This window comes from Microcaecilia unicolor, chromosome 10 (genome assembly GCF_901765095.1).
Source record: "Microcaecilia unicolor chromosome 10, aMicUni1.1, whole genome shotgun sequence".
NCBI classification, from domain to species: Eukaryota; Metazoa; Chordata; class Amphibia; order Gymnophiona; family Siphonopidae; genus Microcaecilia; species Microcaecilia unicolor.
Window position 1 is genome coordinate 207078433 of NC_044040.1, and position 24584 is coordinate 207103016.

Sequence of the window (24584 nt, forward strand, 5' to 3'; positions counted from 1 at the left end):
TAGAAGCCTGCCCTTGCAGATCAGCAATGCTGCCGCGCAGGCTTCTGTTTCTGTGAGTCTGACGTCCTGCACGTACGTACGTCAGACTCACAGAAACAGAAGCCTGCGCAGGCGTGTTGCTGATCTGCAAGGGCAGGCTTCTACATGGAATAGCAACATTAATTCCATTTAGAATCTCAAATATTTATTTATTTAGATTTTGCTCACACCTTTTTCAGTAGTAGCTCAAGGTGAGTTACATTCAGGTACTCTGGATATTTCTCTGTCCCAGGAGGCCTCACAATCTAAGTTTGTACCTGAGGCAATGGAGGGTTAAGTGACTTGCCCAAGATCTATCTATCTCTATCTACTTATCATTTCTATAGCGCTACAAGGCATATGCAGCGCTGTACACCATATATAGAAGACAGTCCCTGCTCAAAGAGCTTACAGGAACAGCAGTGGGATTTGAACCAGCCGCCTCTGGATTGCAAGACCAGTGCTCTAACCACTAGGCCACTCCTCCACTATATTTATTTCATATACTGCTTAGTGGCATGCCATGTGGGCTGTAAAACACCAAAAACAGAAAGAGCCTGATGCTAAAGCACCAAAGAAATTCATATAAAAATTGATAAGATAACCTGACATGGCCACGTTTCATCAAAGCAGGTTGCATCAGGAGTCACAATCTGCTGGAAATTCCGAATTACATGAAAACTCGTGGTGCTTCTAAAAAGTGATGCATCGAGCATTCACACAACCAAGAATGTATCCAAGGAAAACATTTTTTTTTTTAAAATTTCAACAAGGTATAGTGATAACATGGCAATGAAACAGACAGCAAGTCAAGATAGTAACAGAAGCTGGAAGTTGAGAGATGTACGTTTATTAAATTATTGATATACTGCCTTTATGCGGTTTACATATTAAATATAGTTACTTTCTCTGACCCCACTAGGCTCACAATCTAGGGTATTGTACCTGTGGCAACGGAGGGTTAAATGACTTGTCCAGGGTCACATGAAGCCACAGTGCAATAACCATTAGGCTACTCCTCCACTCCTGTAGAAAGTGGTACCAAATTTCAAAGGATGGGAGATTGTAGAAATCAGCATGACTTCGGGTTCTGTCCTGTGCATTTCTTCTATTTCACATTTGGTTACAGATGTGACCAGGGAGCTATGAATTTCAGGCAGGGGAGTTGAATTATTGTTCACTTGTTCAGTACCCTTATTTTATCATCCCCATCTTAGTAATTCCCTTATCTCTTATTTGTCCTGTTTGTCTGTCCTAATTAGATTGTAAGCTCTGTCGAGCAGGGACTGTCTCTTCATGTTCAAGAGTACAGCGCTTTGTACGTCTAGTAGCGCTATAGAAATGATAAGTAGTAGTAGTAGTAGTCGTCTTTGGGATTCTGGAATGTTGCTACTCTTTGGGATTCCGGAATCTTGCTACTCTTTGTCCTTATCCCTTATTTGTCCTGTTTGTCTGTCCTAATTAGATTGTAAGCTCTATCGAGCAGGAACTGTCTCTTCATGTTCAAGTGTACAGCGCTGTGTACGTCTAGTAGCGCTTTAGAAATGATAAGTAGTAGTAGTAATGGACTTTCCAAACAACAACAATTAAAATTTTACAATTTTCCTTTTATTCCTTTTGGGGCCATTGGCAAACTTTTGTGAATGGGCCCTTGTTTATAAGTTTCCACACTGAACCTCTCCAGTAAACACTTGACCCACCCAGCAGTTTTGTTCCCACCCCCTCCCCCCACCCCTCTCCTGATTCAGCTGCTTCCTTTATTCTTCCCACCCCCCTCCACACCTAGGGGAAAATTAAATACAATTCAATTTAGGTCTTATATACTGCTAATATCCCCTGTTTAGGGTTCAGGAAGTATTTTTTCACAGAGAGGGTGGTGGATGCTTGGAATGCCCTCCCGCGGGAGGTGGTGGAGATGAAAACGGAGATGAATTCAAACATGCGTGGGATATGCATAAAGGAATCCTATGCAGTAGGAATGGATCCTCAGAAGCTTAGCCAAAATTGGGTGGCGGAGCAGGTGGGGGAAGAGAGGTTGGTGGTTGGGAGGCGAGGATAGTGGAGGGCAGACTTATACGGTCTGTGCCAGAGCCGGTGATGGGAGGCGGGACTGGTGGTTGGGAGGCGGGAAATACTGCTGGGCAGACTTGTACGGTCTGTGCCCTGAAAAAGGCAGGTACAAATCAAGTTAAGGTATACACATATGAGTTTGTCTTGTTGGGCAGACTGGATGGACCATGCAGGTCTTTTTCAGCCATCATCTACTATGTTACTATGTTCAGTGTGGTTTACAACATTAGTGAAACAACAGTTACAGTTTTATAAGTAGGCTAATGGGTGAATATATTCTTATTGGATAGTTATGATGTTATAGAGCATTACACGGTGTGATTATAGTCTGTATTAAATTTGATATTTCTAAAGGCCACTTGGGGATCGGTGCTCGATAAGTATTATATAGCAGTTTTCGGGAAGGAGGTTTTTAGCTTCTTTGGAAGCTGAGGTAGTTTTTCTCTGTTCTGATAGGCAGAGGGAGTGAGTTTCATAATGTGATCCCTGCCGTAGAAAAGAGCGAGTTAAAGATCTTCTAAGATCGGATTCCCTTGTAAAATGGTGGGGCTAGGATCAGTTGGGTTTTTTTTTAGTCTGTTGGCGTCAACAATGCAAATAGACGAGATGTTGATCAGGAGTGCAGAGGCAGCACCTTGAAAAATCTGAAAGACTAGTGATGCATGTGGGTAAGAGGAACCCGAATTATAGCTACGTCTTGCAAGGTTCCGCGTTAGGAGTTACGGATCAAGAAAGGGATCTGGGTGTCGTCGTCGATGATACGCTGAAACCTTCTGCTCAGTGTGCTGCTGCGGCTAGGAAAGCGAATAGAATGTTGGGTGTTATTAGGAAGGGTATGGAGTCCAGGTGTGCGGATATTATAATGCCGTTGTATCGCTCCATGGTGCGACCGCACCTGGAGTATTGTGTTCAGTACTGGTCTCCGTATCTCAAAAAAGATATAGTAGAATTGGAAAAGGTACAGCGAAGGGCGACGAAAATGATAGTGGGGATGGGACGACTTTCCTATGAAGAGAGGCTGAGAAGGCTAGGGCTTTTCAGCTTGGAGAAGAGACGGCTGAGGGGAGATATGATAGAAGTGTATAAAATAATGAGTGGAATGGATCGGGTGGATGTGAAGCGACTGTTCACGCTATCCAAAAATACTAGGACTAGAGGGCATGAGTTGAAGCTACAGTGTGGTAAATTTAAAACGAATCGGAGAAAATTTTTCTTCACCCAACGTGTAATTAGACTCTGGAATTCGTTGCCGGAGAACATGGTACGGGCGGTTAGCTTGACGGAGTTTAAAAAGGGGTTAGATAGATTCCTAAAGGACAAGTCCATAGACCGCTATTAAATGGACTTGGAAAAATTCCGCATTTTTAGGTATAACTTGTCTGGAATGTTTTTACGTTTGGGGAGCGTGCCAGGTGCCCTTGACCTGGATTGGCCACTGTCGGTGACAGGATGCTGGGCTAGATGGACCTTTGGTCTTTCCCAGTATGGCACTACTTATGTACTTATGAGGCAACCTTGAACTTAGTTCTTTCGGCTATTGGTAGCCAGTGTAGTTTTGTAAGGTAAGGTGAAACACTGGTGTATCTGTTCAGTTTGAAGATTAGACTTGCCGCTGTGTTCTGTATGATCTGTAATTTTTTTTTTAATATTTGCTTCTAATGCCAAGAAATAGGGCAGTGCAGTAGTCCAGGTGTGGTAGCATTTGTACTAGAATCGCAAAGGCTTTTTGATCAAAGAATGACCTGATTAGACAAAGTTGTCTCATTTTAAACAAAGTTTTCTTTCATAGTTGGTTGATATGGGATGTGAACAGTGGCGTACCAAGGGGGGGGGGGCGGTGGGGGCGGTCCGCCCCGGGTGCATGCTGCTGGGGGGGGGTGCCTGTTGCCCTGTCTCAGTCCGAGAAAGTTCGCAATTCGCATGTGTTCACTACTCCCTCTGAGTCTGCCCCGGAACAGGTTACTTCCCCCGGGGGGGGGGGGGGGGAAGAGGTGTCATTTCGCCGGGGGGGGGGGGGGGTGTCGCGCTACACCCGGGGGGGGGTGAGCATCGGCGATCTGCCTCGGGTGTCAGCTAGGGTCGGAACGCCACTGGATGTGAATGATAGGGATGAATCAAGGATAACTCCAAGCACTCTTGTTTCTGATTCAACGGGGAAGGTGATGCTGTTGGGTAGTGTTATTGAAGATGGACCTCGGTTCCTTGATTCCAGAACCAGAGAATGTTAGTCTTCCGGATATTCAATTTCAGTTTGTTTGCCAGGGCCCAGGTCTGGATAGAGTTCATCCCGATTGCTGCCTATCAAGTAGGATCTTGGTGTAAGGATGTCAGAGGTAGAAGGAGCATGTCGTCATCCGCGACTCCAAGTATGATAGTAGTCGTTCTCCTGATCCCAGGTGAATGGAGCTAAGGGAAGACATGAAGTCGAACAGGATAGAAGAGAGCAGAGACCCTTGGGGAAATCTGCATTTCGGAATCCAGTAATTGAAAAGGTTTTTGTTTTGTTTTACCAAGTAGCTATGGCTTGAGAGGAATTCGTTGAACTATTTGAGGACTTGGCCGGTAATTCCAATCTGATTTATTTATTGCATTTGTATCCCACATTTTCCCACCTATTTGCAGGCTCAATGTGGCTTACAGAGTTTTGTTATGACATAATCGTTCCAGGATATCAGATACAATTAATAATATACAGATATTAAGAAAGGGAAGAGAGAAGGAAGGTGTTGGGCAGGATAGTATAGATGGTTGATTCAGACGGTCTAGTAGCATTACATCATCCACTGCGTCAAATGCCGCTAAGATGTCGAACTGAAGTAGAAGCACCTGATTCCCCCCTTGCATAGGTGTTGTTTGAAATACGTTGTCAGCACTATGAGCAGGGGTTTCAGTGCTGTGTGCGGATCTGAATCCAATCTGGGACTGGTGTAGTGTGGAGAATGTGTCCAGATATTTGGAGAATTGTTTACTTACATATGATTCAAGCATTTTTGTAAAGAGTGGTATACTCACCACTGGGTGATAATTTGCCGCAGAGACCGAGTCTAACCCTGATCCCTTTAACAGTGGTGTGAGGATGGTGTGAGGCACCATGAAAACATGGAGCCACTGACTAGTTTGCACCAGTCCCATCCCTTCTGATGTGGACTTCTGGTTTCTGAGGGGCGGGACTGGCAGAGCCATCAGGGGCGCAGATTAGACATTGGCTCCATGCTTTTATGATGCTTCTTTTCCACCAGCAGGTAGCAGGATATGGGGTGTGGGGGTGGGGAGGAAGAATGAATGAAAGCAAGCCACTGGACTGGAAGGGGGACTAGATCCCTCTAGACTCGGAGTCAAAGTGACTGGCAGTTGCCACTATTTACCCTGCCTGCAAGTTTGACTCAGTCTTGGTCAGGGCTTTTTTTGAGGGGGTACTTGGGGGTACTGAGTACCAGCACCTTTTCCATTGTCTGCTAAAATTGACCCGTGGTCCCCTAGTTTTAATGAAAGAGCTCAGGCTCTACACACCAATTCTGCCTTGTCATAGATTTTGTGACTGGTTGCAGGGGGCCTGGCTATTGTGGGGTGAGTCCCTCAGTGATCACCCCACCCCTGAAGAGTGGCCTGGCATTTGAGTACCGGCACCTTTTTTGCTATAAAAAATGCTTTGGTCTCTGTGCTAAGGGGTGGCCCAAGGACAGCATGAGTAAGTCTTCTGCTCAGGGTCAATTGTAGTTATGGGACCAGGGCAAATGCCCCTTTTGCCCCTGGGTAAAAGTGGCCCTGCTCCCACACCCAGCAATTGCTAAGAAAGCCTAGCATATTTTATTCCCTTCTGTGAGACTATTTTCTACTTTGAAGACAATGAAATCACAGAACAGGCCAAAGACAAATCGATAGAGAACAAATGTTGTGTATCTGCTAATCAAGCATTTGACCTGGGATTGATAAACCGTGTGCACATCAGGCACAGATTTCCCACTGACTTGGCAAGAATAAACCATTTGTATTTACTTTTTGAATATGATTTATCTAATACCAAATTGTTCATTATTTCTTATCTATTTCATAAGTATAGCTTGAATTTTTTTTTCTTGTTTATTGCTTTCTATGTTCACTGATCTGGTTGTAACCTCATACCATTGTCAAACCGCAGGATTTGGGTACTTATTTCATCAGAGGTCCCATTGAATGGAACAGTTTGTCACGGCAGCTTAAATGTGAAACCAGTAAATCAGCATTTCAGAAACATCTAAAATACTTTTTTTTTAAAGGCCTTTTATAATTCTGACTGATGATATATTTGTGATATGCTTTGACATTTCTGCTTTCTGTATTTTTTTTTTATTGTATTCTTTTATGAATGTGCTATTGTAACCCATCCTGTATAAGACAAGGCTAAAACTAATAAATCCAATCTAATCTAATCTCATCTCTCACTTGTGACATTAAAAGGGTAGCAGTGACTGTCACCTCCTGAAGTTTCATAGCTGTGGCTTGAGCAAATACAACATAGGAAGGTTACAGATGTGACCAGGGAGCTATGAATTGTGACCAGCAGATAGAGTAATAGGTGCTGGGACCCTGTGGGGGGCTAGGAGGGGATGCGGGGTCCACAGGGCTTTTATGCTTGGGGGTCTGGAAAGGGAGCAGGAGGGCTTTGTGGTCCACGTGAAACTGAGAAGGAGCGTCAGTGTGCACAGGACAGGAGGAGCCAGAAGAGCAGGACAGGAACGCAGCTGCACCGGAGACGGCACTGAAGATGACTTCGGTTGACGGGGGGTTGGGGACCCCCGCCAGCCAAACTAGGGGCCTGGACATAATTTGCGGGGGTCCAGGCCCCCGTGGCCCCCCATAGCTACGCCCATGATAGGCACGATCACAGTCTCCTTGGGAGTAGGGTGTGAGGAATTGGAAGATGTCTAATGTTTCTGCCCTAGGTTCCTCCTCCATCTCTAACTTAAATGAAATGACCTAAGCTATTTCCTTCAAAAAAATCAATAAATGAGAGCTCCTCTGGTGGGGATTTTCTTCTCTCATAAGGGGCAAAGAAACATGATGGTAGAAACCATTTGATCGCTCTTCAGTGAAAACATCTGGCTCTTAAACTGAGTCCCAGATGTGCTCAGTTGAACTCTACAAAATGCTCCAGATGAGAAATCTGGGTCTCCGTCTGTCTTGATCGACTGATATCAGAGTCAGACCATGGGCATAGGGGTTGAGATACCCAGGATCTCCGATACCTTGGTGAAACTTCCTTCCCCGTAGCACTGGAGGTTGATAGCAGTGCAGCAGACATCAACCCTGAAGCTCTTCAAGATCTTGGTGTCAATAACTCTCCTTTAAGCAGCACATGAGACTTGAGGACAAGTTGAATGTCCCTCTATATCAGTACTGATGGTGTTCAAGCTGTGGCATTGTGCTGAGCATGGCATTGTGCTGAGCAAAGAAACGTTCCCATCTGCTCATCGAATCTCCTCATGAGCTGCTCCTCAAAGGCTTGCTGCCATCCCACAAAGGAGTAGAAAAAGTAGTAAGATTGGCCGCATCCTCCTGAGTCATCTGGGGAGTATTGTAAGCCAGGTTTCGGAAGATGTCCCTTCCAATACCTAGGAGGATAAGCAATCCTCATGTGGGGGGGGGGGGGGGGGGAGGGGGGCTTCAAGGACACTGGTTACCTTGGTGCTTCGGTGTTCTCAAAGCTGTGCTAGCATGAGGTGCAGTGTATGCATATCTACGTCTCCATCTGATGCTTGCCACTATGAGTCCTCGGCATCAACAAAGGTAAGCTTCCTCTTATTCAAGCAGGACTCGGATGATTATCAAAACGTCATATATAGAAACAAAACATTTTAAGTTGTTATAGTGATGTATAGAATGTTTTTACGTTTGGGAAGCTCGCCAGGTGCCCTTGGCCTGGATTGGCCGCTGTCGTGGATAGGATGCTGGGCTCGATGGACCCTTGGTCTTTTCCCAGTGTGGCATTACTTATGTACTTATATTCCTGTTAACATGGATGTACTAGAAGGTCTTCCACCAACTTATCTCCTGGAATATTTATAGGCACTCATTTTTGCAAGTCCTTAGGCATTGATGGTTTCACAGAAGTTTTTGGGAAGTCAACTGCAATACAGAAATAAGTTGTGGAAGAAAAACATTGTAACTTATGTCACCTGATTTTCTTGAATTGTGTGAGAAATTACTGTGTTGTTCACAGCTGTCCTCAGGGCCAGGAAAATAAGGACTTAATTTCATACTAGCATCTAGACTTATTCGAAAGACATTGAGCAATGCTGATGGCTTCGTCCTTCAACCAAGCCCATAAACCAAGAGAAGTGGTGTTGAGTCAGGTGTCCCAGGCCAAAGTCTAACATCTGATACACATTCTGCTCTCTGAAAAATCCCTGATTACAGAACAGAGCCTACTGAGAGGCTCCCTGCAAGTAAACGTAATAAAGCAATCCGCGTATTAAACACCCAGTGATACCATCCAATACTTAAAGGAGACGGATATGTTTTACTAGTAGAAAAATTGCTACTTTTTAAGGACTGTTCAGGTCCAAAGGCCAAAAAGGATGAGAGCTGACGGTAGAATGCAATTTCAACCTGATTGAAGCAACAACAAGTGAGCTTGCCTTCAAATCATTTAATTTAAAGACCTCTGTTCAAATAAACATGGAGGGTAAAGATGACACCGATGGCTAGCTGGGAGAGAGAGAGAACTCAATCCTCTGGACATAGAAGTGTCCAGGCGTATAGCTCTTTATGGAAGTTATACACAGTATTGTATTCTCGCTCTTGATTTGCTGCAGGAGGGGGGGGAGGGAGATAAATTAAGGTGGATAGGACACATGCACTGTTAATTGGTTCTCTCCGGATGCTCATATGCACCACAGACTACGCATAGTTCTACGCTGTCTAGAGATTGATGTGCATATGTAACTCTGTATGGAAAGGTTATGACTTTTAAGGTAATGTGTCGCATGTGATTGTCCTGTTCCTCAATAAACATATTTAAAAAAAAAAAAACTTCATGCAAGCTCAGTCCTCTATTTAAACCATTCATTTTCAACTCTATAGCTTGCGTTCATGCTTAGGCATTGCAACTTACAGAAATCATCTGGACACAAGTAATGGCAGAGCTGCCCTGCACGCAGGCCAAGGCCGGAAGGATGTTGGCACCTGCAAAGGCGGTTTTCATTGCATCACATTTTTTAAGCTCTTGTTCCGAGATGGTGCACCACCTTACTTCACCGAGCCCTAGAGCCGATAAAAGAAGAAAATAAATGATTAGAATGTGCTGGTCATTCCAATGCCCACCCTGCAAATATAAGCAGGTTTATCACAATAAGAGACATGATCAAACCCAGTTAGAATGTCCTTGGCTAGTTGTGACAGATAGTAGCCTCAAAGGCCAGACCACCAGTCCAATAATCAGAGCCGGTGGTGGGAAGCGGGGCTGGTGGTTGGGAGGCGGGGATAGTGCTGGGCAGACTTATACGGTCTGTGCCAGAGCCGGTGGTTGGGAGGAGGGGCTGGTGGTTGGGAGGCAGGGATAGTGCCGGGCAGACTTATACAGTCTGTGCCAGAGCCGGTGGTTGGGAGGCGGGGATAGTGCTGGGCAGACTTATACGGTCTGTGCCAGAGCCGGTGGTGGGTGGCAGGGATAGTGCTGGGCAGACTTATACGGTCTGTGCCAGAGCTGGTGGTTGGGAGGCGGGGATAGTGCTGGGCAGACTTATACAGTCTGTGCCAGAGCCGGTGGTTGGGAGGTGGGGCTGGTGGTTGGGAGGCGGGGATAGTGCTGGGCAGACTTATACGGTCTGTGCCAGAGCCGGTGGTGGGAGGCAGGGCTGGTGGTTGGGAGGTAAGGATAGTGCTGGGCAGACTTATACGGTCTGTGCCAGAGCCGGTGGTTGGGAGGCGGGGCTGGTGGTTGGGAGGAGGGGATAGTGCTGGGCAGACTTATACGGTCTGTGCCAGAGCTGGTGGTTGGGAGGCGGGGATAGTGCTGGGCAGACTTATACGGTCTGTGCCAGAGCCGGTGGTGGGTGGCAGGGATAGTGCTGGGCAGACTTATACGGTCTGTGCCAGAGCCGGTGCTTGGGAGGAGGGGCTGGTGGTTGGGAGGCAGGGATAGTGCCGGGCAGACTTATACGGTCTGTGCCAGAGCCGGTGGTTGGGAGGAGGGGCTGGTGGTTGGGAGGCAGGGATAGAGCTGGGCAGACTTATACGGTCTGTACCAGAGCCAGTATTTGGGAGGAGGGGCTGGTGGTTGGGAGGTGAGGATAGTGCTGGGCAGACTTATACGGTCTGTGCCAGAGCCGGTGGTTGGGAGGCGGGGATAGTGCTGGGCAGACTTATACGGTCTGTGCCAGAGCCGGTGGTGGGAAGCGGGACTGGTGGTTGGGAGGCGGGGATAGTGCTGGGCAGACTTATACGGTCTGTGCCCTGAAGAGCACAGGTACAAATCAAAGTAGGGTATACACAAAAAGTAGCACATATGAGTTATCTTGTTGGGCAGACTGGATGGACCGTGCAGGTCTTCTTCTGCCGTCATCTACATTATTGCCAAACTACTGAAAATAACCCTGGCAAAGTCTGTGTTTCTTCATACTAAGATACAAAACCTCACACTGATCAAAGAACTGCTTGTAAAAGATTGGTATAATCAAAAAAATTCTTTGAAGCAGTAAAGCTGTGTCTGTGCTTGAACAGGGGAAAAGTCTCAAATACTGCTGCCTCCTGGTTGATTCTCGGGATGGCATACAGAAAAAGTCATCATCGACTGAAAAAACCCCTGAATAGGTACTGTTAATGTCCCTCTATTATTATTTTGTATTTTATTTTTCTTTTTTTATTTATATATCATAAATTCAAAAGTTTCTGGGTCAAACATTTCATTAGAACCCTTCACTTATCTTATCTGTTTATAATGGACTCCAACAGTCCCGTTTTGTGATCTTCATCAGGGAACCACACCGCAAGTCTTTGAGAATCAATGTTTGCTTTGCAACAGCTGCAAGATCTTTCCTTTCAGCACATTCCGTGTGACAGAGGTAGATGTTAACAGTAGAGCTGGTGGTGGGAGGCGGGGCTGGTGGTTGGGAGGCGGGGATAGTGCTGGGCAGACTTATACGGTCTGTGCCAGAGCCGGTGGTGGGAGGCGGGGCTGGTGGTTGGGAGGCGGGGATAGTGCTGGGCAGACTTGTACGGTCTGTACCCTGAAGAGAACAGGTACAAATCAAGGTAAGGTATACACAAAAAGTAGCACATATGAGTTTATCTTGTTGGGCAGACTGGATGGACCATGCAGATCTTTTTCTGCCGTCATCTACTATGTTACTATGATATATAAATAAAAAAAGAAAAAGAAAATACAAAATAATAATAGAAGGACATTAACAGTACCTATTCAGGGTTTTTTTCAGTCTCGATGATGACTTTTTCTGTATGCCATCCCAAGAATCAACCAGGAGGCAACAGTATTTGAGATTTTTCCCCTGTTCAAGCAGACACAGCTTTACTGCTTCAAAGAATTTTTCTTCATACTAAACCATGCTATCATGCAATTTATACTGGCAGTGTATCTGCTTGATTAATCACTTTTCGCTTGGGACGCCGAAGTGGTTACAATCAGATGAAATCTTTTCGTCTCAGTCAGGGTGTGCATTTTACCAAAGACTCGACCAAATGCAAAGCCTTTTGTTAAATAAGTAGAAAGACAATGGCAAATGCACAGGTTGCCTATACATTATATCCTACGAACCAGTGGCGTAGCCACAGGTGGGCCTGGGTGGGCCGGGCTCAGGCCCACCCAACAGTAGCACACGTTTAGCGGTAGCTGGTGGGGATCTCAAGCTCTGCCAGCTGAAGACTGCAAAGGTGGAAAGAAGCGTTCTCCCACCTGCTGAGATATTTTTTGGTGGTAATGGGGGGGTGGGGGGAGAACACTTGGTACCCACCCACTTCTTGCTTAGGCCCTCCCAAAATCTGTTGTCTGGCTACGCCCCTGCTACGAACACCAGAAGGAAGCTCTCTATGGCACATTAGCAGTAAATCTGAGAGACTGTGATGATACTCAGGTACCCTGACTGAGCAATGACATTCATTACTGTCATTGTATGTGCAAAACTAACCATCTGGAGAGACTACCCCCAGATAGAAGTGATATATAAAAAAAACACATGGCAATGAAACAATTAAGGACAATCACAGAGAAACAATTCTCAAACATCTGTTAGACATTATATATAGTCCCTAAATACTACTAGCACTCTCCAGGAACTGCAAGGGCCAGACTTCCCAGAAGCTTTATGATGGATAGTTATAAATCCTGTATATTTATTTATTTAGTTGCATTTGTATCCCACATTTTCCCACCTATTTGCGGGCTCAGTGTGGCTTACAATACATTGTAAATAATGGAAATACAGTTTGTTACATTACGATTATGGTTACATTGTGAATAGTTAAGGAAGCCAGAGTTATATCGGTCACTTTTGGGGCGTAGAAACTATAGGATATGTCGTTGGGGAATTACTACGGTGGTCGAATAGTAGCAAGAGAGTATACTGAAATTAAATGACAAACTTCTCACTGTCGTCAACTTGCTTTGAAAAAGCGCTTTCAGCTGTGAGAGTTCAAGAAACATGAAAAACTTCTAACAACAGACTTACAGGGAAATTTAACAAAAGCTCACACCAAGTGAAACTGACAACCGCACAACCTGCAGCGATTTAAATCTGCTCACCCACTGAAATAGATCAGAATTGTGCTTAATATGAGCATCTGAGGTGCTAAATTATGCCTAGTCGGATTTGTAGATTACAAAATCCTTTTAATCTGATCTAATGTTCTACTTTATTATACACTAGTAAAAAAGGCCCGTTTCTGTTAGAAATGAAACGGGTGCTAGCAAGGTTATATTGATTAGTTGTTTTTTTGTTAACCAAATAGTTCATATGAAAGTATTGTAATGAGATGGAGTAATAGTGAAGGGTGCCCTCCCCGCTTACCTTTGTTCCGTGTTTGTGTGCGTTGGCCAGCACAGCGTTAACTGTGGAGGGAGGGTGTTCATCGCGTTCGTTTCTTTTTTTGTATTTTTTTCGCAAACGCCAGCTGAATTGTAAATGAGGAAGGAGTCTGTTCAGCGCTTCACTGATGGCGCCGGTTTTTTTCTTTTCTTCTCGTCCGTGGGAACGCCAGCTGAGCAGTTTCTTTGCAGCGAGGCTTTTCATCGCTTCACTGCCAGCATCGGTGTTCCCGGGGGGGGGGGGGGGAGGGTGTTTTCAGCGCTTCACTGACTGCTTCTTTTTTCCGCTTTTGTTTTCTTCTCGTCCGTGGGAAGGCCAGCTGAGCGGTATCTGAGGAGGGAGGGTGTTCACCGCTTCACTGCTGGCACCAGTGTTCCGCTGTTCAGCGCGTCTGTGCCGTCAGGTAGTCTCGAGCGTGTACGTGCAGTGACGTCAGCTGAGACTTCGGAGACCAAGAAAGTTACGGACACAGGCAGCCAGGTTTTTAGAACGTTGGAGGTGAGAATTATTATATAGGATGAATTCTGATGTTATTTTTATTGTGATGTAATCCACTTTGTACACTCTATTGAGTGAAAAAGCAGAACATAAAATTTTAAAGTAAGTTAAATCTACAAAAGCTAGTAATACATGATCCACTTGGAATAGCAGCTAACCAAAAGGTATCTCTTTCAAGCCACCAATCTGTCACTGGTCTCAGCCTATGAGGATAGAAAACCACCTACTCCTTTTAAGAGAGGTTTTACAAAGGCAGCATTCATAATCCCTGAATAGGAAAGTCAAATCTTGGTCATGGCACAGGAATGATGCCTAGAGGGTCAATCATGGCCCCTCGTAGTGAAGATCTAGAGAGAGAGAGGCAGACTAAATTGCCTCAGGCATAGAATGGTCACTGTAATGACCCAACTGAGTATGTTTGGGGGGGGGGGAGGGGGGAATATAATTGAGAAACAAAAACCCTGGGTAGTGAGAACAGTGGCATAAATTCCTCTCAAGTAGTCTCAGTAGTGTAGGGGAACTCAAAGAAGGATGTGGCTCACTTGTAAGGAAGCTGCTTCTGTTCTTTATCACCTAAGGCGCATCTCTGCTCTTGAGTAGCTGTTTTACTTCAAGGCCCCTAAATTTGAAGTTCTACCACTAAGTGTGATCGAAGGGTTTAAACACCAGATCTCAGTCTGGTTCCCACTGAGCTGGAGAGAAATACCAGGTTACAAAATAGAGAAATGGTTGAAAGCATCCAAGAAGAATTTGGAATTCTAGTGTGAAACGGGGTACACTAATCCATCCAGTCTGCCCAGTTGAGGTTCTTCTGCTCAGAGTAGATAAGCATACACATTCCCATATGTAGCCTAACACCAGCTTCCTCCTTCCCCCACCTGCATTTTAAGCTAGCATCTCAGTGCCTCATCCACCACATTCAGGAACTTCAAGAATATTGACATCCACCAGCTATGCTTAGAAGCTATTTCAAATGTTTGTTTTTGTTCTTTGTTAGTGCAAGACCAATACTTATTTCAACATCCAAGTTTCCATCCTTGTTTTGTAATAATTTCCACAGCTATCATAAAGAACAAGCTTAGAGCCAACTTTTTAACATTTTTGGGAGTGCTAAACCCAACAGAAATTACCTGCCCGGATACAATCAAGGAATTTGTTCAGTATTAGGAGTGCTCGAACACCCACAGATTTGGCTCCTATGAGAACAAGGCTGGTGTCTCAAAAAACCATGGCCCCTTCATGCAGGTTACCCCGACTTTTGAAATGTCTTCTTTTAGGGTTATAATCACAGATCCATGTAGCTTACCCCAATATCTTTTTGGAAACCATGACACAGTCATATCAGTACTGTATTTGAAATGTCCGTGAAAAAGTAAGCCCCATAACCATTTTACAATAACTGCAAACCTGCAATGAATTAATTAAAAGTATGTGTGCACAAAGTAACATTTATTTCAAACAATGTTGTATAACACTACCCAAAAGTTAAAGTTTCTAACCCAGTTAAAGTCAACCCGAAACAGTCTGAAATGTTTAAATCTGATGTTGAAAGTGTTCCCCTGGGGTTGGGGGAGAGAGAGAGAGTGAGTTTTGCCATTGATCACTGTCTTACCATGAGGGGAGGGTGGGAGGGCAAGCAGGACACCTTTGAGAAGCAGGAAGAATCCTGCTCCCAGGAGGCCCTGCCTTAAGTACCTCCCCCTCAGCTCCATCCCACTGGATGGCAGGGAGAGAGCGAAGATAGATGCTGAATGGAAGGGAGACAGTGAAAGGATGAGGAAAGCAGAAACCCTAGACAACAAACTGTAAATACACAGTAGATGATGGCAGAGAAAGACCTGCATGGTCCATCCAGTCTGGCCAACAAGACAAACTCATATGTGCTACTTTATGTGTATCTTCCATTTTCAGGGCACAGACCATAGAAGTCTGCCCAGCACTAGCCCCGTCTCCCCCCACCAGCTCTGCCACCCAATCTCCGCTAAGCTTCTGAGGATCCATTCCTTCTGAACAGGATTCCTTTATGTTTATCCCACGCATTTTTGAATTCCGTCAGGATAGGATACTGTAACAGCACTATACTGTATTGACCTGAGGAAGGAGGTTTTGGCCTCTGAAAGCTAAATGTATTAGTCCAATAAAATGGTATTATTTTATTTTCTATTTTTTATTTCTATTTGTTAATTTGTAAAGTGGTGATTGGTACTTGTTAGTATCTGCTGTCTTTATATTTTGCACAGTACTAGGGGACATTTTCTGTTTCTGTGGTGTTGCATTGTATGCAGAGTCTGGCATCTTGGGGGTTCAGTTTAATTTTTGTCTAAATAGAAAGTTTATGATTTCTCATTCTATAGAGGATTAGGGTGTACCTGTGTTTGTGAAAAAGACATGGCTTTCAGTTGGCATTGACTGTGCAGGATCGACGATCTGTACTATTCTGATTGGTTTCGTTTTAAGATGCTTTCCTTTTCCTTGTGTGACTCAAAGAAATTACTGCTTATGGTATGGGAGAATTGCTTTGTAAATCCTGAGTGTTTCGTATTCTCGGTATGCCTAGTACTGGATTTGGGAAGGGGGGGGGGTGTTAAAAAATGACCAGCTCCGGGTGTCAAATACCCTAGGTACACCACTACTCCCTGTACTGCCCTGGTGGTCTAGTGACCTCTTCAGGGCAGGAAAGAGCCCCCTCTTTCCTGCCCAGAGCACCTGCAGACTGTTGTTTGCTGACTCCGGTCCCAGCGCCGATTCAAAATGGCCACTGAGAGTTGCAGAAGTCTCGTGAGGCTGCTTCAACTCTCGGTGGCCATTTTGAATTGGCACCATGAGGTAGCAAGACAGTCTCTGCAGCCGTTCTGGGCAGGAAAGAGGGGACTTTTTCCTGCCCCGAAGAGGTCACTAGACCACAAGGGCAGTACACTAAGGTAAGGGGAGGGGAGGATAGGACACCCTTAGGGAGGTGTGATGGGGGGCAGGGGTGTGTGAAAGGGGTGGGGTGGGGCATGTGTCCTCTTTTTTGGGGGAGCAAATATGGTAACCCTAGAAGGATTCACCTGACACTGGCTTGGGTGGCTTGGGGTGAAGCTCAACCCCCCTCTTCCCTGTTACACTCGGGCTCCGGACAAGCCATTTGCCCTTAGCACTAAATTACAGCTAGATGATAATAACATCATTTACAATACGCTGCCCTGCCTCTTTCCTCAAAGCATTGCAATGGCAAGGTTCTTACTAAAGTCCTCCATATTGATATGATCCTCTACACAGTGGAAATGCTGCTGAATAGAAAAATATTGGCAGATGAAGGCCAAACGGCCCACCCCGTATCCCCCCTCCTCTCCTTAAGAGATTTTACATGCCTGTCCTATGCTTTTTTGAATTCAGACACAATCTTTCTCTCCCCCACCTCCACAAGGAGGCTGCTCCATGCATCCACCACCCTTTCTGTAAAAAAAAGTATATCCTTAAATTACTTCTGAGCTTATAATCTCTTAACTTCATCCTATGCTCTCTCATTCCGGAGTTTTATTTCAATTGAATTAGACTCACCTCATGTACATTAATGCCACGGAGTTATTTAAACATTGTCTATCACATCCCCCTTCTCTCCTGCCTTTCTTCCAGAGTATACATATAAGTCTGTCTCCAAATGCTTTATAAGAGAGACCACTGACCAATTTTGTAGCCGCCCTCTGGACCGACTCCTTAGGTGTACAGACAAGGAACGGTCAGGACGTATTTTTTCATGGAGAGAGTGGTGGATGCTTGGAATGCCCTCCTGCGGGAGGTGGTGGAGATGAAAACGGTAACGGAATTCAAACATGTGTGGGATAAACATAAAGGAATCCTGTTTGGAAGGAAGGGATCCTCAGGAGCTTAGCCGAGATTGGGTGGCACAGCCAGCGGTGGGAGGCGGGGCTGGTGCTGGCCAGACTTCTACGGTCTGTGCCCTGAAAATGACAGATACTAATCAAGGTCAGGTATACACAAAAAGTAGCACATATGAGTTTATCTTGTTGGGCAGACTGGATGGACCGTGCAGGTCTTTTTCTGCCGTCATCTACTATGTTACATGCCAGCCAGGCACGATAAGTCACGTTATCCCGGTGTTTTCAAGAAATAGAAGCCGTTCAAAAAGGCTCCTTCTAATTAGTTAGTCCTGGATGTTCTTAGCAAAAGGAAGCAAGAAAAATTCCAAAATGCAGATGATCCAGAGCTAGCATCAGTTTTTCTCTCCAAACTTTGTACCCTAGTCCATAAAATCATCCATGGTGACGCCCCAGCCTACATGTCAGACCTAATCGAATTACCACCCAGGAACACAAAAAAAAATCTTCTCGCACATTCCTTAATCTTCATCCTCCCAAGTGTAAAGGTCTGAAATACAAATTAATGCACGCATCTACCTTTTCCTATATGAGCACGCAGCTCTGGAACGCATTGCCACGCAACCTGAAGACGGTCTATGAATTGACCAATTTCCGTAAACTATTGAAAACCTATCTCTTCGACAAGATATATCACAAAGATCAGCACGTGTAATTGTATAATCTTGAATATATCCAGAAATGTCTTATATTGTCTTTTGCTTTAACACTATCATGTATTTCACCACCATGTAACCCAAAACCCTCTGTAAAACCAAATGTATATTCTCTTCTATTCCCAGTATCCATGATGAATTGTAAGCCACATTGAGCCTGCAAAGAGGTGGGATAATGTGGGATACAAATGCAATAAATAAATAAATTATCACAGAGGTGTTCCCCACTTCGGAAGTTAGTCTGGCTCCATGTGATGCTCAAAAGGAATTCGTGACCCTGTTGACTTGTTTTTATTTCAGTCCATTTTAGCATAAGGAGTCGATTGATCTCATGGTCATTACCTAACCTTTGCTCTGTGACATCACGTTCTGCCCTTCTGCTCCAGGCTAATTAGAGCCCAGTCATTCAGTGATACTCAGGAGCTGGGAGGCACAGAGAAGGGCCTCTGGCCAAACCCTATACAAACAGCACTTCAACTGCCTCCTGGCCACAGGCCTGCCTGGAACAGAGGCGGCTTTCTGCATTAAGGCAGTTAACCATGCCCATGTCTCCGGCCTTTGAGTACAAAGATGTGCTGTGCAAAGTCAAATATGAGTACGCTACATGGGGATTTGATCTCTAAAGCACACGATTGAGTTATTTCTCTGGTACAGCACAGATGTAGTCCCCAAGCAAAGGACACAGTAATGCAGGGACTAAGTCTCTAAACACAGGACTGAGTGTTTCTCACACTACAGAGTGTTACACAGGTAATAAGTCTGTAAGTCCAGGACTGTGGGTTTCTCACACTTCAGTGCGTGTCACATAGGACTGAGCATCGCATGTGATCTTTTTTTCTGCAAACATGAACCCCACCCCCCACCCACTGCGAGAGATCAGCACTTCATTCAGACAGCAATGGACCAATTTGGGAAAAGGACATAAAATCCGGATCCAGAACTATACAGTAGAAAAACATTAAAGGTTGTAAAATCATTCAGAGAAGTACCGTACTTGATGTCCTCAGGTATCACTGCATAAAGCTATTCCCAGGTGACAAACTTACAGACAACTGGAATCCTGTAGCACTGTCTCTGCCTGTTGAACAAGTGAAGGGGGGGGGGGGGTCCCGTAAACAGACCAGCTGCAGTTATCAGGCACCTACCTGTGTGAAAGCAGACCGGGAAAAGAAGCAGCCAGCCGAAGGTCTTCATGGTGAGAACTGGCAGTGTATCCTCTCAGCCTCTCGGTGCTAAAGGTTTCACACTGCCTTGAGGTGGCTTTAATTAAGCTTCTCAGTGTCTCTTCCTGCCCCCTGCTGGAGGCAAAGGGCCAAGACTCGGACATATGAAACGCTATTGGCATCACACTTGGTCCATGTGTCACCAAAATAACACATAAAAGGGAGACAAACAAATACACATCATATTGAAAACAACAGGAGGGTTTTATGTATTTAAATTTGTGAATTGTATCACAGTGTACAGTAGGCCTAAACAACTTTTCTTGGAATTTAGGAGGCATTCCAGTAGAGGAGTGTGGTAGCCGTGTTAGTCCACTCTTAAAGGTTATCAATAGAAATCAAACAAAATAAAACATGGAAAAGAAAATAAGACGATACTTTTTTTATTGGACATAACTTAATACATTTCTTGATTAGCTTTCGAAGGTTGCCCTTCTTCCTCAGATCGGGTTCTACATGGAATGCTGCTACTCTTTAAGATTCTGCCTGGAATCTTGTCACTCTTTAGCATTCCGGAATCTTGCTGTTCTTTGGGGTTCTGCGTGGAACGTTGCTACTCTTTGAGATTCTGCCTGGAATCTTGTTACTCTTTAGGGTTCCAGAATCTTGCTATTCTTTGGGGTTCTACATGTAGAGAGGTGTGGTAGCCGTGTTAGTCCACTCTTAAGGTTATCAATAGAAATCAAACCAAATAAAACATGGAAAAGAAAATAAGATGATACCTTTTTTATTGGACATAACTTAATACATTTCTTGATTAGCTTTCGAAGGTTGCCCTTCTTCGTCAGATCGGAAATAAGCAAATGTGCTAGCTGACAGTGTATATAAGTGAAAACATTCAAGCATTACTATGACAGTAAAATAGATACCATTGGAGATTCTACATGGAATGTTGCTACTATTGGAGATTCTACATGGAATGTTGCTACTGTTGGAGATTCTACATGGAATGTTGCTATTCCACTAGCAACATTCCATGTAGAAGGATGCGCAGGCTTCTGTTTCTGTGAGTCTGACGTCCTGCACGTACGTGCAGGACGTCAGACTCACAGAAGCAGAAGCCTGCGCGGCCACATTGGTGATCTACAAGGGCCGACTTCTACATGGAATGTTGCTAGTGGAATAGCAACATTTCATGTAGAATCTATAGAAATCAAACCAAATAAAACATGGAAAAGAAAATAAGATGATACCTTTTTTATTGGACATAACTTAATACATTTCTTGATTAGCTTTCGAAGGTTGCCCTTCTTCGTCAGATCGGAAATAAGCTGACAGTGTATATAAGTGAAAACATTCAAGCATTACTATGACAGTCTGACAGGGTGGGATGAGGGGGGTGGGTAGGAAGTATGTATGGGGACATCAAAGCATATCATTGATATTCTAACAGGGTGGGTGTGGATAGGTGAGGGGAGGGGGATCAACAGAGACATACAGCTTTATGGTTTATAATGGGCTAGGAACCCCAGATCCTTGTTAAGTCCTTTCTGTTGGGTGTTAAAATATTCAATCATTCTGACTTCAAAGGTCTTACGTTCTTGTATGGTTTTAAAGTTACCTTTCCATAAATTTAGGAGCCAGCACCCTGCCATTACCCAGTTTCTCTCTTATTCCCCCACCCTCTCATTACTCTGTATCTCTGATATTCTTCAACCCCCAAATCAGTCTGCCTCTCTCTCTTTCATATTCCCCTATCCTGTTGTCACCCAGTTTCTCTCTCTTATCCCTCTCTTCTGCAACAGTCTCCCACCCCTATTCCACCACTGCCCACGTTTCCCAATCATCCACTCCCCCCCTCCATATAGCCAATTACATTCATTCACACAGTCATAACTACATCATCTCAACTAGCCCTCACCTCTTTTGGCCTGGATAAATCTTCTAAGGCAACCTTCCTTAAATGAGAACACAGAAAAGCTGAAAATATCTTTTTGTTTATTTTAGTTCAATAAAACTTTATTGACTTTATATATAGCAACACAACAATAAATGGAATACAACCATCAAAGAACACATTGCGGCTCAAAAAAAAAATTACAGGTGACCAAACATTAATGAATTTATGTGAGAACCACCTCTCTGAACTATCACCCTTCTCATATTCAAACTTGGCAAACTAAACCCCACCATAACTGCACTATTAATCTAGCAGTATTCTTATAATCATCTGTATTGTCAAAGCTATAAGAACTACTTATCATTTCTACAGCACTGCCCCCCCCCGCCACTGCCACCCCCCGTCTCTCCCCCTGCCGCTGCAGTCCACGGTCTCACCTGCCTGCCTCCACGGCTCCAGGCCCCCTTCATTCAAAGTGGCAGTCGCATATCGCGTCTCTTCTGGCCTTCCCTCCCTGTGTCCCGCCCTCGTCTGATGTAACTTCCAGTTTCCGCGAGGGCGGGACGCAGGGAGGGAAGGCTAGAAGAGACACGATTTGCGACTGCCGCTTTGAATGAAGGGGGCCCGGAGCCGTGGAGTCAGGCAGGTGAGACCGGGGACTGCAGTGCCGGCGGCCTGACCCTGGTGCCAGGCCCAAGGAATTTTGTCCACCCTGCCCCCTATCTCGGTGGCCCTGGATGTACGCAGCGCTGTACACTGAACATGTAAGAGACAGTCCCTGTTCGACAGAACTTACAATCTAATCAAGACAAACAAGACAAATACGGGATAAGGGAATTACAATTTTAGTTTGGTTTTGACTCCACAGAGAGGGAATAACCAGAGATCTACCAATCACAATAGCATATGTTATTGGTATATCCAATGGAAAGATGCTTTGTATACGCTGCCAAACCCCTTCCCGATAGGCCTTCAGATTATCATGATAAAACAACATATGAGAGAAATTCTCTTTCTCAATTTTCAGGACAAACAATTAGGATTGACTGACTTATTTGTATGAAATCTTAATTGGCATCCAGAGAGATTTATGAGCTAAAAAACAAACAAAAACCACTGACTGGGTGACTGATGCTCAGCAAACATGCATCATACAAGCCCACAAATTATCCCATTACACTGGGAACAACTGCATCCCAAAAATCACCCTCCCATCATCTCACTTTTCTGAGGTGCTACTTTACTCCAGTAAATAACAAAACCGCAAAACAGAATAACCTAAAGATAATTTTTCACAACAACCTTTCAAAAGCCACTTATAAGATTTCCCAAATTCCCCAAATACTGATGGGGTGAATGCACCTGCTGTAAGTAGGCAAAATAACTCAACTGACAAACTGAATTCTTCATGTAACCTTGCAAAGGGTTTAAATTGTCTATGCAATATAATTTGTTGTAGAGTCCAAATGTCACAATCCTGCCATGATTTCCACGAAACTGACTATTCACACAAATATTAACAATTTACCACAAGAGGGATTTAAGAGGTACAGGATCACTACAACTCAAACTCTTGTGCAAAACTCCAAAAGCTACTAACATGGAGTATATCACAGGATGAAAAGCAAACTACGAATAGAGGTAATCCCAGGGGCAACTGACAGAGGAATATAGTAACATAGTAACATAGTAAATGACGGCAGAAAAAGACCTGCATGGTCCATCCAGTCTGCCCAACAAGACAAACTCATATGTGCTACTTTTTGTGTATACCCTACTTTGATTTGTACCTGTCCTCTTCAGGGCACAGACCGTATAAGTCTGTCCAGCACTATCCCCGCCTCCCAACCACCAGCCCCGCCTCCCACCACTGGCTCTGGCACAGACCGTATAAGTCTGCCCAGCACTATCCTCGCCTCCCACCACCGGCTAGCTCTGCCACCCAATCTCGGCTAAGCTCCTGAGGATCCATTCCTTCTGAATAGGATTCCTTTATGTTTATCCCACGGGTGTTTGAATTCTGTTACCGTTTTCATTTCCACCACCTCCCGCGGGAGGGCATTCCAAGCATCCACTACTCTCTCCGTGAAAAAATACTTCCTGACATTTTTCTTGAGTCTGCCCCCCTTCAATCTCATTTCATGTCCTCTCATTCTACCACCTTCGCACCTCCGGAAAAGGTTCATTTGAGGATTAATACTTTTCAAATATTTGAACGTCTGTATCATATCACCCCTGTTTCTCCTTTCTTCCAGAGTATACATGTTCAGGTCATCAAGTCTCTCCTCATACGTCTTGTAACGCAAATCCCTTACCATTCTCGTAGCTTTTCTTTGCACCGCTTCAATTCTTTTTACATATAGGCTGAAGAATCTCTGCTTCAGGATGGAGCCTAACAAGCATATCTTCCTCTACATTAGAAGGAAACCAGTAAGCTCCCATACTCAATATATATGCCAAATGATACCTTGTGAAAAGTCAGGAAACTTAACCCCTCCTTTTTCCTTCAAACATTTCAATTTTTCCAAAGCTATGCAAGGCAGTAAAAATAACCCAACCAACTTACAATCCAAGGCTTTATGCAATGCATCTTCAAATAAATGCGGAACAGCACCCAAAATATAATTTACTTTTGACACAATAGTCATTTTAATGGCTTCCAACCAATCCTACTATGATAGATGGGGTTGGCCACTGTTGGAAACAGGATGCTGGGCCCGATGGACCTTTGGTCTTTCCCAGTATGGCAATACTTATGCACTTATGTAGATACAGGAAAGACCATGTAGAAGCATACATGTCAACAAACCTCATTAGGTGCATCTTGTTTTGCATCATCGTTTCTTCTAAAGTGGAACCCCCAAACAAGTTATTCCTGTTGGGGACCAAGAAAAAGGAAACTAACCAAATCCTGAGTAGCGTAACAATTTAACAGCAAGATTTGCATTTTATCCCAATTAACCCTATAGCCAGGCACCACTGAGTACTCGTTGGGGAAAATAGAGGCAAAAGGTAAGGAGCCTCTACACTCATGGCAAAATATCATCAGTGTACTCAGAAATCTTACACAAACTGTGATGTAACCAATCCCGCAATAGTTTGCTCCTGTCTGACAGCAAGTGCCAAAGACGCCAAAGAAACATTCAACAAAGGAGAAAGAACAACCCTACCTAGTTCCTCTCTTAAAAAAAAAAAAACCATAGACAAGAGAGCATTAACCGGCGTTCAAGTCTGAGGACTAGTGTAGAGTAACGGAACCATTTTAATGAACATAGGCCCAAATCCAAACCACTGCAATACTCAAAACAAAAACCTACATTCCACACTATGAAAAGCCTTTTCAGTATCCAGTGACAGGGCAAAAAAAAGGTACCTCCAAA

General features: G+C 44.5%; 1 protein-coding gene across 2 annotated transcripts in view; it reads right to left on the minus strand.

The window, feature by feature from the left end:
- Positions 1-19373, minus strand: part of MELTF (melanotransferrin) — a 71158-nt gene extending 51785 nt beyond the window's left edge. For both annotated transcript variants that reach the window (XM_030216358.1, XM_030216357.1), the window contains exons 1-2: positions 19287-19373; positions 9182-9330 (exon numbers count right to left, since the gene is read on the minus strand). In XM_030216358.1, coding sequence (XP_030072218.1) covers positions 9182-9330; positions 19287-19335 — 198 coding nt within the window. In that variant the 5' untranslated portion in view covers positions 19336-19373. The remainder of the gene's footprint in view (positions 1-9181; positions 9331-19286) is intronic.
- Positions 19374-24584: the final 5211 nt, after the last annotated feature.